Here is a 16,702-nt window from a genome sequence, read left to right on the forward strand (position 1 = left end):
CTGGAGGTCCGCAGGTTGAAGACCACTGAGGGTTGAGAGTTCACTCGAGCATAAGGCGAGGGGGGTGTTTTCAGCACGAAAAATCGTGCTGAAAAACTCGGCTTATACTCGAGTATATACGGTAACTATTATTTTTCCATCCACAGACCCATATCAGGTCTTGTTTTTTGAGGAGCCAATTATAATTTGTGATGACCCCATTTATTTTACCATAAATCTATGGAGAAGCCAAAAATGTTTGATAAAAAAAATAATTTGTAACTTGGGGGGGGGGGGGATGCTTGTTTTTACGCAGGGCACTTCATGGTAAAACTTCTTATTGACCCCCAGGATAAAGATATCCATGTTACAGGCTTTACTACTATTGTACTACCTACCTTTTCTTTTTGTTAGTTAAAACCTCCCTATTCAAACCTCTTTTTCTTTTTTCTTTTCCTGTTTTTACTGTGTGAGGGCTCATTTTTAGTGCCAAGATCTGTAGTTTTGCATCAATACAATTTTTACTTCGATTCACTTTCACTTTTTATTCCTTTTTTTTTTTTTTCCTGGGATGTGATGTGATCTAAAATCTTTTAAAATTTTTTAAATCAACTGGTGCCAGAAAGTTAAACAGATTTGTAAATTACCGTATATACTCGAGTATAAGCCGACCCGAATATAAGCCGAGGCCCCTAATTTTACCCCAAAAACCCAGGAAAAGTTATTGACTCAACTATAAGCCTAGGGTGGGAAATACATCATCCCCCATGTAATCATCCCCCCTGTCATTAACACCCTCATCATCATCACCCCGTCATCATCACCCTGTCATCATCACCACCTGTCAATCCCTTTCAGTGGTCTTCAACCTGCGGACCTCCAGATGTTGCAAAACTACAACTCCTAGCATGCCCAGACAGCCATCGGCTGTCCGGGCATGCTGGGAGTTGTAGTTTTGCAACATCTGGAGGTCCGCAGGTTGAAGACCACTGAGAAGGGATTGACAGGCGGAGAGTTCACTCGTGTATAAGCCGAGGGGGGCATTTTCAGCACGAAAAATCGTGCTGAAAAACTCGGCTTATACTCGAGTATATACGGTACTTGTATTAAAAAAAATCTTAATCCTTCCAGTACTTTTTAGAGGAAATTATTTTCTATTTGGAACACAGTGCTCTCTGCTGACATCACGAGCACAGTGCTCTCTGCTGACATCTCTGTCCATTTTAGGAACTGTCCAGAGTAGGAGAAAATCCCCATAGAAAACATATGCTGCTCTGGACAGTTCCTAAAATGGACAGAGATGTCAGTAGAGAACACTGTGTTCCAAAAAGAAAATAATTTCCTCTGTAGTATTCAGCAGCTAATAAGTACTGGAAGGATTAAGATGTTTTAATAGAAGTCATTTACAAATCTGTTTAACTTTCTGGCACCAGTTGATAAAAAAAAAAAAAAGTTTTCCACCGGAGTACCCCTTTAAAGAAGAACTATTGTGCACAAAAATGTATCCCCTATCCATTTTTGTGCACAATAGTTCTTAAAAATTTGGGTCTCAGATCAAGCACATGAGAGAAGAAAAGTAAACGTGTTCTGTGCAACAAGCAGGTGCAAAGTCTAAAGTAGGGATCAACCGATTATTGGTTTGGCCGATATTATCAGCCGATATTCACGATTTTGGACATTATCGGTATCGGCAATTACCTTGGACATTATCGGTATTGGCAATTACCTTGCCGATATGCCGATAACGTACCGCCCCCCCCCTCCCCGGCCAGAGACCACCGCCACTGCCCCATTGCCTCCCCCATCCCCGGTTTTATAATTACATGTTCCCAGGGCCCAAGGTCCGCGCTACTTCTGGCTCCTGCGACGTCCTTCACGCTGCGCAGCGCAATGACGAGTGACGTCTTCAATGCGAAGTCGCCGTCAGTGCGCACAGTGACAGCTCAGGACGCCGCCAGAGCCAGAAGTAGCGCGGACCCCGGGTGGTTGGACTAGGGAGGACCCCAGGACAGGCAGGGGAGAGAAGCGGGTGGCGGCGGCGGTCTCTGGCCCCGCAAAATCCGCTGCAGTTCATTGATTTAAAGCGCCCGTTTTACATCATTGATCTGCAGCGGCTTCTGTGGGGCCAGGGGGGTGGGGGGGAAATAGCTGATAACTTATACCGGAATATCGGTTTAAGTTATCGGCCTGAAAGGTCACAGATTATCGGTATCGGCCCTAAAAAAATCGATATCGGTCGATCCCTAATCTAAAGTCCCTTTTTTTCAGAGAATCCAGTCACTGGCCGCTCCTACCTGGACATATTATAGGAATGGCCTACACCACATATAGACTAGTTTTCGCAGATCCTCCTCTTTCAGCAGGGAGGTCACCTCCACATGACCATCTGTGTGTTCTCCGAAACTTGAATGAAACTACCAGAACGTTGGATCCGCCGGCATGGAAACAACGATTCGCCAATGTTGCGCTGGCCTCCATGATCGCCAGATCTAACCCCTTGACTTTCCTGTGGGGACTACATCAAGGACTCGATCTGACCCCCCTCCCCCTGACCTGAGACAACACGTTAGGCTGCGTTCACACGGCCGTCTAGACCGGTCTCGTTCTTCTCCCATCAAAAATAAAACCAGACTTTAAAAAAAAAAAAAAAACAGACAATAACATATCCATTTGTATCCGTTATTGTCCAGTTAATAAACCAAAAAGAAAATTCTTTTTGGTTCTGAGCATCCTCAGAAGTAAAAACGGATCAGAAAACGGATTTAAAAAATGGATGCAAACAGATGACATTAAAGGCTCATCCGTTTTCCGTAGACTTCAATGTTAAATTTACTGTATCCGTTTTTTTTTGATGGGAGAAAAAATACTGCATGCACCGTAAAAAATAAAAACGAAAATGAGCGCAGACGGGTGCAAACGCATGTGAAAGGATTGTAAAAAAAATCCCATTGACATCAATGGGATTATTTAACAACCATCTGTAATCCGTTTACAAGCAGCAACAACGGAACCTAAACAGGGAAAAACAAAAAAAACCGGGGACAGACGGCCATTTGAACGCACTCTTACTGACCCGGTGGAGTCCATATCCGAGGAGGCGGGACCACAACTGGACTCTACGGCCTAGACATCTGCTGTGTCACCAATGGAGATCACTTTGAACACTTTGTGTATAGGTAACACTTGGATACATGATGCGTCTTTTCATGTCATTACATTTGCGTTATGTTCTCTCGGTTATGAATTTAAGGATATCTTTTTTTTTTCGCCGTCCCAATCACCCTCGTACTCGGCCGCCTTTCTATTCAAGTAACGGTGTTGATAACAACTCAAGGGTAAAGTCGTAAATCTTGGGATTTTCTTTGTTTTACATTGTGTTACATTCATTACTGAGACTATAATCTCCGTGTAAGATCAAACGGCAACATTGGACGCGGTTGACACTCGACTGGTTATGATGAATCGGCTCCAGACACGGTTGAGGAAATCTATGACTGGGGACACAATCTGTTCACTTTACAGCTTCACGCTGGGAGACAACAATGACCATTTACCCAGAGACATAACCATCGGGCCCATGGCACCGGGCTGTTGTTTTCGAGGTCACATCTTGTAGGAAAGGTCAACGTTCTACTTGGCGTCTGGCTTGATCTGTACAACTATGGCTCACCAGTTGGGACATGGGCATCAACTTTTCACAGGATAAGACTGGAAGCCCAAAATTGTCTAAAATAGTTAAAAAGAACCTGAAAAAACTAAAACTATATTTATGTAAAAATTTTATACATTTTTATGATTTAGCCAAGGAATATACTAAGTGTTCTTGATCTCCCCCCTGGCACCTGTACATCACTCTCCCAGCACAGGGTGGATTGCGGAGCTGGCACAGTGTACAGGGGCAACCCAACTAACACATTAGTGATGCAGATAATGCGATTAAAGGGGTACTCCGCCCCTAGACATCTTATCCCCTATCCAGAGGATAGGGGATAAGATTTCTGATCGTGGAGGTCCCACCGCTGGGGATCTCCGCAATCTCAGCTGCGGCACCCCAGATATCCAGTGCACGGAACAAACTTTGCTCCGTGCCCAATGACTGGCGATGTGGGGCAGAGGCTTGTGACGTCATGGCCACGCCCAGCTTGTGACATCATGGCCACGCCCCCTCAATGCAAGTCTATGGGAGGGGGCGTCACGCCCCCAGAGGAAAGGGGATAAGATGTCTAATCGTGGAGGTCCCACCACTGGGGATCTCCGCAATCTCAGCTCCGGTACCCCAGATATCCGGTGCACAGGAATAAACTTTTCTCTGTGCCGAATGACTGGCGATGCTGGGCAGAGGCTTGTGATGTAATGGCCACGCCCAACTGGTGACATCATGGTCACGCCCCCTCAATGCAAGTTTATGGGAGGGGGCGTGACGGCCGTCACGCCCCCTCCCATAGACTTGCATTGAGGGGGCGTGACCATGACGTCACGAGGGGCGCATGGCTGTGGCATCACAAGCCTCCGGCGCTGCACTTGATACTCTAAATGAATGCCGAGTGCAGCAAGGAGATCGTGGGGGTCCCCAGTGGCGGGAACCCCGCAATCAGACATCTTATCCCCTATCATTTGGATAGGGGATAAGATGTCTAGGGGCGAAGTACCCCTTTAAGGTCTTGGAGAATTACAAGTCGTCCCGGAGATCAGACAGCCGCCTGCAGATGCTGAACGTCGCAATGTGACTTACAAGTTTATGGTCCCGGTGGTCAGGGCACTGACTATCCACTGCAGGTCCATGGTCTTGAAGGGGATGAGGACCATGCTGACGTTATCTCGGAGGTTCCTCACGCTCTCCGGGTACACAAAGTGGTGAGTGGTCTTATTCCCAACATCCTTCTCAAATCGTGCGGTGGGAGCGTGGTTCATCCTGAAAGTAATGAAGGCATTGGTCAAAAAGTGCGACTATTACACTTTATTAAAGCAAAATACAAGAGGTAATATATATTTATATCTAAAACTCAACATATGCATGTATATATGTATGTATGTGTGTGTGTATAAATGTATCTATGTGATAGCATTATTCCAAACAGCTGGAGATACTTCCATTAAAATTGGTGCACATGTTACTTATATCTCAACTAAAACTATAGTGGAGTTTAGGTTGTCTCAATACTGAAAATCTCCACAGCCCCAGAGTGAAACAGTGGAGCCTGTACAGTTGAAACATACTTTACCATGATGTTGGTCTGGTGGCAGTATGTTTAAAACTCCTGGGCAACCTCCGCAGCTCTAAAGTTACATGCTTAAGAGATATATAAAAAGACCCATGTAAGTCTTTGGGACTTCTGGTACATCTACTGTGTTACTCTTGGACTAAGGAGATATTCCTGCCAACATCATTGTAAAGTATGATTAAACTGTCTGGCAGGCAGGTGCAGAGAATAGTCAGTGTGGGGGTAAGGAGAGGGGATGCAGTAAAGATTTAGGGCTGATAGAAGAGTGAGGGGGGAGAGAAAACATCAGTGCATGCCACCCAGCTTACCCAAAAAGTTCCCATATGGCTGATTTACCAGACAGCTATTCTCTTCAGAGGATTGGGAAAGCTGGGTGGAAAGCGGTGCTCACAGTACTTCCCCAATATTATGTTATATTTATTGCTGCTTTTCTTTCACAATGTTAAGGTAGGAACCAGGAATTCAGGGTAGTTATATAAATATATTTTTTAGTTTTTTTGCCATTATTCAGATACAGGAGTGAGAAGGGCTGAGAAAAACCCTGCCACCATATATATATTAAGCAAAATAACAAAATCAAATTCAATCCGCACTGAGGAAAATTATGATTTTTTTTTTTATTAAAATGTCATTCAACTCTGCCAAGAAAAACACCTTCATTATATCAGAAAGGCCGAGAAGATAGAGACGCGGCCCCCGAGCCCTGAGATATACGGTAACTAAATTTGGGATAGGACGGCACTTTATTGTAATTAACTTAGTCTGACATTTCATTCCCCATCTCTAGAAAGAAAATACAATCTAGGCAAGTTATGAACATGGATTCTGATCTCAGTGAGAACAACGGGATAGGAACACGAGTCAAAGGGCGTGAGAAAACCATCAGACAACCAACTGTCAGAGAATAATATACAGAACCTTATACCTGACAGATAAAGGGCAATGTACAGGAATATTACTACTATAATACTCCTATATACAAGAATATAACTACTATAATACTGCCTCCTATATACAAGAATATAACTACTATAATACTGCCTCCTATATACAAGAATATAACTACTATAATACTGCTCCTATATACAAGAATATAACTACTATAATACTGCCTCCTATATACAAGAGTATAACTACTATAATACTGTCTCCTATATACAAGAATATAACTACTATAATACTGCCTCCTATATACAAGAATATAACTACTATAGTACTGCTCCTATATACAAGAATATAACTACTATAGTACTGCTCCTATATACAAGAATATAACTACTATAATACTGCTCCTATATACAAGAATATAACTACTATAATACTGCCTCCTATATACAAGAATATAACTACTATAATACTGCTCCCATATACAAGAATATAACTACTATAATACTGTATCCTATATACAAGAATATAACTACTATAATACTGCTCCTATATACAAGAATATAACTACTATAATACTGCTCCTATATACAAGAATATAACTACTATAATACTGCCTCCTCTATACAAGAATATAACTACTATAATACTGCTCCTATATACAAGAATATAACTACTATAATACTGCTCCTATATACAAGAATATATCTACTATAATACTGCTCCTATATACAAGAATATAACTACTATAATACTCCTATATATATACAAGAATATAACTACTATAATACTGCTCCTATATACAGGAATATAACTACTATAATACTGTTCCTATATATACAAGAATATAACTACTATAATACTGCCTCCTATATACAAGAATATAACTACTATAATACTGCTCCTATATACAAGAATATAACTACTATAATACTGCTCCTATATACAAGAATATAACTACTATAATACTGCCTCCTATAAACAAGAATATAACTACTATAATACTGCTCCTATATACAAGAATATAACTACTATAATACTGCTCCTATATACAAGAATATAATTACTATAATACTGCTCCTATATACAAGAATATAACTACTATAATACTGCTCCTATATACAAGAATATAACTACTATAAAAATCCAAGTAAAGAGAGGTGAGTGGCACCAGTGACTGGACTCCCTGAGTAACAACCAATAAGAACAGTTCGTGGAGGTATAATCTTGGAGCCTCAGGTATAAGTGATACCTGGGGGTGCAGGTATAAATAGATAGTCCATAAATATCACGGAGAAGAAGAAAAATAGAAATACCGCACTCACCCACTGTATTCACTTGAAGATGTGGATTTATTCAGATCATAGAAGATGGATCCATTAGGTGGAGGACATGGAGGGGGATGAACGCCAGAATGGATCCATCTTCTATGATCTGAATAAATCCACATCTTCAAGTGAGTACAGTGGGTGAGTGCGGTATTTCTATTTTTCTTCTTCTCCGTGATATAACTACTATAATACTGCTCCAATATACAAGAATATAACTACTATAATACTACTCCTATATACAAGAATATAACCACTATAATACTGCTCCTATATACAAGAATATAACTACTATAATACTGCCTCCTCTATACAAGAATATAACTACTATAATACTGCTCCTATATACAAGACTATAACTACTATAATACTGCTCCTATATACAAGAATATAACTACTATAATACTGCTCCTATATACAAGAATATAACTACTATAATACTGCCACCTATATACAAGAATATAACTACTATAATACTGCTCCTATATACAAGAATATAACTACTATAATACTGCTCCTATAAATACAAGAATATAACTACTATAATACTGTTCCCTATATACAAGAATATATCTACTATAATACTGCCCCTATGTACAAGAATATAACTACTACATTACTGCCCCTATATACAAGAATATAACTACTATAATACTGCTTCTATATACAAGAATATAACTACTATAATACTGCTCCTATATACAAGAATATAACTACTATAATACTGCTCCTATATACAAGAATATAACTACTATAATACTGCTCCTATATACAAGAATATAACTACTATAATACTGCTCCTATATACAAGAATATAACTACTATAATACTGCTCCTATATACAAGAATATAACTACTATAATACTGCCTTCTACGAATTAGACTATAACTTCTTTAAAATTGCTATACTTTAACCCCTTCCCTCTCGAGCCATTTAAAATTTTTGCACTTTAGTTGTTTCCTCTTCACCTTCTAAAAATCATAACACTTTCAATTTTCCACCTACAGACTCATATGAGGGCAAATTTTTTGCGCCGTGATCTGATGTTTTATTGGTACCACTTTTGTTTTGATAAGACGTTTTGATTGCTTTTTATACATTTTTTTAGGGTATACAAAATGACCAAAAATACACAATTTTGGACTATGGAATTTTTTTTACGTTTAAGCCATTGACCATACGGTTTAATTAACATTATATTTTTATAGTTTGGACATTTGCGAACGCGACGATACCACATGTGTTCATTTTTATTTTATTTTTTACATATTTTTATTTTTTTTTTATGGGAAAGGGGGGGGGGTGATTAAAACTTTTATTAGGGAAGGGGTTAAATCACATTTATGAACTTTTTTTTAAACTTTTTTTTAACACATTTCTTTAGTCCCTATAGGGAAATATTAGATGCATTTACACGCTGTCCTCTCAGCTGTTCGGGATGTCGCGATTTCACCGCGGTGGTCCCGAACAGCACACTGAGCTAACTGGCCATGGCAATCTCACATTTTAGACGCTGCGATCAAAGTTGGTGTCTAAAGGGTTGATACTGGACATCAGCCAGATCGGCAATGTCCGGTATTAGCCACGGGTCCTGGTTGCTGATAGCAACCCGGGACCCACCAGGTATAATGCGCGCTCACCTGCTGAGTGCTTGTCATACCGCAGGAGCCCGCAGTGGACGTAAATATACATCCATTTGTGGGAAGGGGTTAAGCATATCTATTATATCCGGTGACTTTTCAGGATAAGCTGCGCTGTGTACGTGCATGAGGAGCAGCTCTATTTGTAGCCGTTCTATAACTTGTATATAGTATTTTTCAGCAGATTTCTGCTCTGCAGGCTTCAATTTGAAGTTCTCCTAGAGCTGGTGGGCAGAGCTCCCTCCTCCCCCTCCATAGACTTGTCTTGCAGACACTTGCCCATTCAAGATAATGTTTTGGTTTGAAGGTAATTTACAAATATACAATTTGATGGACATTGGCCCAGATTAATCAAACTGTGTAAGAGAAAAAATGTAGAGATTCTCTCACAGCAGCCAATCACAGCTCAGCTAACGAGCTCTGGTAAAGTGAAACCTGAGCTGTGATTGGCTGATTTGGAAAAATCTCCCCATTTTTTCTCTCACACAGTTTGATAAATCTGGGCCATTGTCTTTATTTTAACTGTACTAACTATGTAACTTTAAATATTCTAAGCCATATACACTGGATTACAATAGAGTTGGAGCCATTTAAGCGTTACTCCAGACCAATGTAATTACCTGACCAATGGGATTCAAGTATTGGGTGATTAATGAAGGAGATACCTTTGTCCTGTCTTATAGTGAACCCCCCATCAATAGCGCCCCCGGACCCAGATATTAAATTGCACCAGATATGTCTGTACTACCGCTGGTCCATCTCACCAGATATGTCTGTACTACCGCTGGTCCATCTCACCAGATATATCTGTACTACCGCTGGTCCATCTCACCAGATATGTCTGTACTACCGCTGGTCCATCCCACCAGATATGTCTGTACTAACACTGGTCCATCTCACCAGATATGTCTGTACTACCGCTGGTCCATCTCACCAGATATGTCTGTACTACCGCTGGTCCATCTCACCAGATATGTCTGTACTACCGCTGGTCCGTCTCACCAGATATGTCTGTACTACCGTTGGTCCATCTCACCAGATATGTCTGTACTACCGCTGGTCCGTCTCACCAGATATGTCTGTACTAACGCTGGTCCGTCTCACCAGATATATCTGTACTACCGCTGGTCCATCCCACCAGATATGTCTGTACTAACGCTGGTCCATCTCACCAGATATGTCTGTACTACCGCTGGTCCGTCTCACCAGATATATCTGTACTACCGCTGGTCCATCTCACCAGATATGTCTGTACTAACGCTGGTCCATCACACCAGATATGTCTGTACTACCGCTGGTCCATCTCACCAGATATGTCTGTACTACCGCTGGTAATCCCACCAGATATGTCTGTACTACCGCTGGTCCATCTCACCAGATATGTCTGTACTACCGCTGGTCCATCTCACCAGATATGTCTGTACTACCGCTGGTCCGTCTCACCAGATATGTCTGTACTACCGCTGGTCCGTCTCACCAGATATGTCTGTACTACCGCTGGTCCGTCTCACCAGATATGTCTGTACTACCGCTGGTCCATCTCACCAGATATGTCTGTACTAACGCTGGTCCATCTCACCAGATATGTCTGTACTAACGCTGGTCCATCTCACCAGATATGTCTGTACTACTGCTGGTCCGTCTCACCAGATATGTCTGTACTACCGCTGGTTCATCTCACCAGATATGTCTGTACTACCGCTGGTCCGTCTCACCAGATATATCTGTACTACCGCTGGTCCATCTCACCAGATATGTCTATACTACCACTGGTCCATCTCACCAGATATGTCTGTACTACCGCTGGTCCATCTCACCAGATATATCTGTACTAACGCTGGTCCATCTCACCAGATATGTCTGTACTAACGCTGGTCCATCTCACCAGATATGTCTATACTACCACTGGTCCATCTCACCAGATATGTCTGTACTACCGCTGGTCCATCTCACCAGATATGTCTATACTACCACTGGTCCGTCTCACCAGATATGTCTGTACTACCGCTGGTCCGTCTCACCAGATATGTCTGTACTACCGCTGGTCCGTCTCACCAGATATATCTGTACTACCGCTGGTCCATCTCACCAGATATGTCTGTACTACCGCTGGTCCGTCTCACCAGATATGTCTGTACTAACGCTGGTCCATCTCACCAGATATGTCTGTACTACCACTGGTCCATCTCACCAGATATGTCTGTACTAACGCTGGTCCATCCCACCAGATATGTCTGTACTAACGCTGGTCCATCCCACCAGATATGTCTGTACTACCGCTGGTCCATCCCACCAGATATGTCTGTACTACCGCTGGTCCATCTCACCAGATATGTCTGTACTACCGCTAGTCCATCTCACCAGATATGTCTGTACTACTGCTGGTCCGTCTCACCAGATATGTCTGTACTACCGCTGGTCCTACCATTGGTCCGTCTCACCAGATATGTCTGTACTACCGCTGGTCCATCTCACCAGATATGTCTGTACTACCGCTGGTCCATCTCACCTTAACACAAAGTCGTGGCTGTCGATATCCTGTCCATATTCGGAGCCTTTGAGGTTCCCGGAGTTGCCTACCACGGCACATGTTCGGCACCGGTAAGGATCATGGTCCAGTAAGTGGTTGTCGCCTGGAATAACCTTAAACATTTCTTCAATGGCCATGTTGATATCCATCGGGTTCCGTTCCCCTTGTAACCTCTGTGTTTAGAAAACGAAAACAGATTAATCTTATGGGATTGGGAACATTTTGGCACACAAGGTCATTTCAAGGTCAGTTGATGGGATATGTCATCAATGTCTGATTGGTGGGGGTCTGGCAACCAAAAGCCACCTTCTATGGAGCTCCCTGCATTCTGTAGATGGTATATGTGTATGTATATATGTTTGTGTGTATGTATATATATATGTTCCAGCATAACTCACAAATGGCTGGAGATATTTTGATAAAACTTGATACACATGTTGTTACTTATATGTCAACTAAAAATATAGTAGAGTTAAATTAACCATAATTCACACCCATTTGTGAGGGTTGGGGTTCTATCTGATGTTTAATGCAAGTTTATGGGATTTCTGGTACATCTTTGTGTTACTCTCAGGCTGTAGGTGCAGAGAATAGTGCAGGGGACAGGATATGAGGCAGGGATAGTAAAGGAGGAGGGGATATGGGACAAGGAGGGGATATGGGACGAGGAGGGGATATGGGACGAGGAGGGGATATGGGACGAGGAGGGGATATGGGACGAGGAGGGGATATGGGACGAGGAGGGGATATGGGACGAGGAGGGGATATGGGACGAGGAGGGGATGGGAGATGAGGAGGGGATATGGGACGAGGAGGGGATATGGGACGAGGAGGGGATATGGGACGAGGAGGGGATATGGGACGAGGAGGGGATATGAGGTGAGGAGGGGATTTGAGATGAGGAGGGGATTTGAGATGAGGAGGGGATTTGAGATGAGGAAGGGATATGAGACGAGTGTCATGTTGAGCGCTCCGGGTCCCGCTGCCTCCCTGGAGCGCTCACGGTGTGCCTCTACATGCAGTGCTCCGGTCGGCACCGCTGACCACGAGCGCTGCTCCCGTGTCACCGGAGGGGACGCGATCCGAGGCACGGGACGTGCCCGCTCTCGGATCGTGCCCATGTATCTCACCTGCCCCGTCCTCTTGCTCAGTCCCGGCACATGCGGCCCCGCTCTCTAGGGCACGCGCGTGCGCCGGGTCTCTCAGATTTAAAGGGCCAGTGTACCATTAATTGGTGCCTGGCCCAATTAGTTCCAAGCACTCCCAACACTATAAAAACCCACTTCCCCTTCCTGTCCCTGCCGGATCTTGTTGCCTTGTGCCAGTGAAAGTGTTCCTGTGTGCCGTTGCCTGTGTATCCAGACCCTTGCCGTTGCCCTTGACTACAAACCGTTACTGCCTGCCCTGACCTTCTTTTTTGAATTTCTTTTCTGTTTGACCACAGTGCTCTCTGCTGACACCTCTGTCCATGTCAGGAACTGTCCAGAGCAGGAGAGGTTTGCTATGGGTATTTGCTCCTGCTCTGGACAGTTCCTGACATGGACAGAGGTGTCAGCAGAGAGCACTGTGATCAGACAGAAAATAAATTCATAAAGAAAAGAACTTCCTGTGGAGCATATAGAATATGATAAGTACCGGAAGGATTAACATTTTTAAATAGAAGTAATTTACAAATCTGTTTAACTTGCTGGCACCAGTTGATAAAAAAAAAAAGTGTTTCCCACCGGAGTACCTCTTTAAATATTGGATTTTGGATTAAATTAGTATTTCTGTAACACAATACTTTAAGCATAACTAAAGGCACAGTACTGTGTTAACTCAACGTTGCCTAAACAGTGATGGACGGGGTAGATGGAGCAGCAGCCATGATTGGCAGATTCACCACATTGCTTTGACACCAGCCTGAAACAAGAGCCCTGCCTCAATCTACCATTCGACTAAATCCATTTATAGGACTCATGGGAAATGTCCACCAATTCTTCATCTTCACGTATTATGTCCTAGAAAAAAAATTACTAAGATTTTATCCTTCCATTTAATAAGGCCTAATGAAGAAGAATCTGCCAGCGCCGTCTCCATATGACTGTAATGCCAGTGAATATAACGCAACACCTGCACCACGTATGCGGCCCCCATCGTACCACGACGACAGCCAATTAATAAGATGAGGAGACGTATAGTGTGAGGAGTCACAGCGTAGGCGGACCCCAAGTGTTATAATAGCTACATTCATACCGTAGTGAGAACATCTCACATTCTAATTCATATGACTAGACAATATCAGACGACCTGCGAAACAACCTAATAAGGGAGCAGAAATACAACCGGGGGGACAGAGGAGAAAATCTTTTATTAGGACAGGAGTATAGGGAAAAGAGTAGGGAATGTGAAATGGGTAGTTAAAAGTCTAACTTAGCTACTATAATAGTGTTCCAATATACAAGAATATAACTACTATAATACTGCACCTATATACAAGAATATAACTACTATAATACTGCTCCTATATACAAGAATATAACTACTATAATACTGCTCCTATATACAAGAATATAACTACTATAATACTGTCTCCTATATACAAGAATATAACTACTATAATACTGCCTCCTATATATAAGAATATAACTACTATAATACTGCTCCTATGTACAAGAATATAACTACTATTATACTGCTCCTATATACAAGAATATAACTACTATAATACTGCTCCTATATACAAGAATATAACTACTATAATACTGCTCCTGTGTACAAGAATATAACTACTATAATACTGCCTTCTATGTACAAGAATATAACTACTATAATACTGCCCCCTAAATACAAGAATATAACTACTATAATACTGCCACCTATATACAAGAATATATCTACTATAATACTGCTCCTATATACAAGAATATAACTACTATAATACTGCTCCTATTTACAAGAATATGACTACTATAATACTGCCTCATATATACAAGAATATAACTACTATAATACTGCTCCTATATACAAGAATATAAATACTATAATACTGCTCCTATATACAAGAATATATCTACTATAATACTGCCTCCTATGTACAAGAATATAACTACTATAATACTGCCCCCTAAATACAAGAATATAACTACTATAATACTGATCCCTATATACAAGAATATAACTACTATAATACTGCTCCTATATACAAGAATATAACTACTATAATACTGATCCCTATATACAAGAATATAACTACTATAATACTGCTCCTATATACAAGAATATAACTACTATAATGCTGCCTCCTATATACAAGAATATAACTACTATAATACTGCTCCTATATACAAGAATTTAACTACTATAATACTGCTCCTATATACAAGAAAATAACTACTATAATACTGCCTCCTATATACAACAATATAACTACTATAATACTGCTCCAATATACATGAATATAACTACTATAATACTGCTCCTATATACAAGAATATGACTACTATAATACTGCTCCTATATACAAGAATATAACTACTATAATACTGCTCGTATATACTAGAATATAACTACTATAATACTGCTCCTATATACAAGAATATAACTACTATAATACTGCTCATATATACAAGAATATAACTACTATAATACTGCTCCTATATACAAGAATATAACTACTATAATACTGCTCGTATATACAAGAATATAACTACTATAATACTGCTCCTATATACAAGAATATATCTCCTATAATACTGCTCCTATATACAAGAATATAACTACTATAATATTGCCTCCTATATACAAGAATATATCTACTATAATACTGCTCCTATATACAAGAATATACCTACTATAATACTGCTCCTATATACAAGAATATAACTACTAAAATACTGCTCTTATATACAAGAATTTAACTACTATAATACTGCTCCTATATACAAGAATATAAATACTATAATACTGCCCCTATATACCAGAATATAACTACTATAATACTGCTCCTATATACAAGAATATAACTACTATAATACTGCTTCATATATACAAGAATATAACTACTATAATACTGCTCCTATATACAAGAATATAACTACTATAATACTGCCTCCTATATACGAGAATATAACTACTATAATACTGCTCCTATATACAAGAATATAACTACTATAATACTGCTCCTATATACAAGAATATAACTACTATAATACTGCTCGTATATACTAGAATATAACTACTATAATACTGCTCCTATATACAAGAATATAACTACTATAATACTGCTCCTATATACAAGAATATAACTACTATAATACTGCTCCTATATACAAGAATATAACTACTATAATACTGCTCGTATATACAAGAATATAACTACTATAATACTGCTCCTATATACAAGAATATATCTCCTATAATACTGCTCCTATATACAAGAATATAACTACTATAATACTGCTCCTATATACAAGAATATAACTACTATAATAGTGCTCCTATATACAAGTATATAACTACTATAATACTGCTCCTATATACAAGAATATAACTACTAAAATACTGCCTCCTATATACAAGAATATAACTACTATAATACTGCTCCTATATACAAGAATATAACTACTATAATACTGCTCTTATATACAAGAATATAACTACTATAATACTGCTCCTATATACAAGAATATAAATACTATAATACTGCCCCTATATACCAGAATATAACTACTATAATACTGCTCCTATATAGAAGAATATAACTACTATAATACTGCTTCATATATACAAGAACATAACTACTATAATACTGCTCCTATATACAAGAATATAATTACTATAATACTGCCTCCTATATACAAGAATATAACTACTATAATACTGCCTCCTATATACAAGAATATAACTACTATAATACTGCTCCTATATACAAGAATATAACTACTATAATACTGCTCCTATATACAAGAATATAACTACTATAATACTGCTCGTATATACAAGAATATAACTACTATAATACTGCTCCTATATACAAGAATATATCTCCTATAATACTGCTCCTATATACAAGAATATAACTACTATAATACTGCTCCTATATACAAGAATATAACTACTATAATACTGCCCCTATA

General features: G+C 40.1%; 1 protein-coding gene across 2 annotated transcripts in view; it reads right to left on the bottom strand.

Annotated features, from left to right (window-relative positions):
- The window catches only part of ST3GAL1 (ST3 beta-galactoside alpha-2,3-sialyltransferase 1), a 208,670-nt gene that overhangs the window by 18,726 nt on the left and 173,242 nt on the right, over positions 1–16,702 (bottom strand). For both annotated transcript variants that reach the window (XM_056522799.1, XM_056522800.1), the window contains 2 exons: positions 11,565–11,758; positions 4,712–4,891 (listed from right to left, as the gene is read on the bottom strand). In XM_056522799.1, coding sequence (XP_056378774.1) covers positions 4,712–4,891; positions 11,565–11,758 — 374 coding nt within the window. The remainder of the gene's footprint in view (positions 1–4,711; positions 4,892–11,564; positions 11,759–16,702) is intronic.

This window comes from Hyla sarda, chromosome 5, assembly GCF_029499605.1.
Source record: "Hyla sarda isolate aHylSar1 chromosome 5, aHylSar1.hap1, whole genome shotgun sequence".
NCBI classification, from domain to species: domain Eukaryota; kingdom Metazoa; phylum Chordata; class Amphibia; order Anura; family Hylidae; genus Hyla; species Hyla sarda.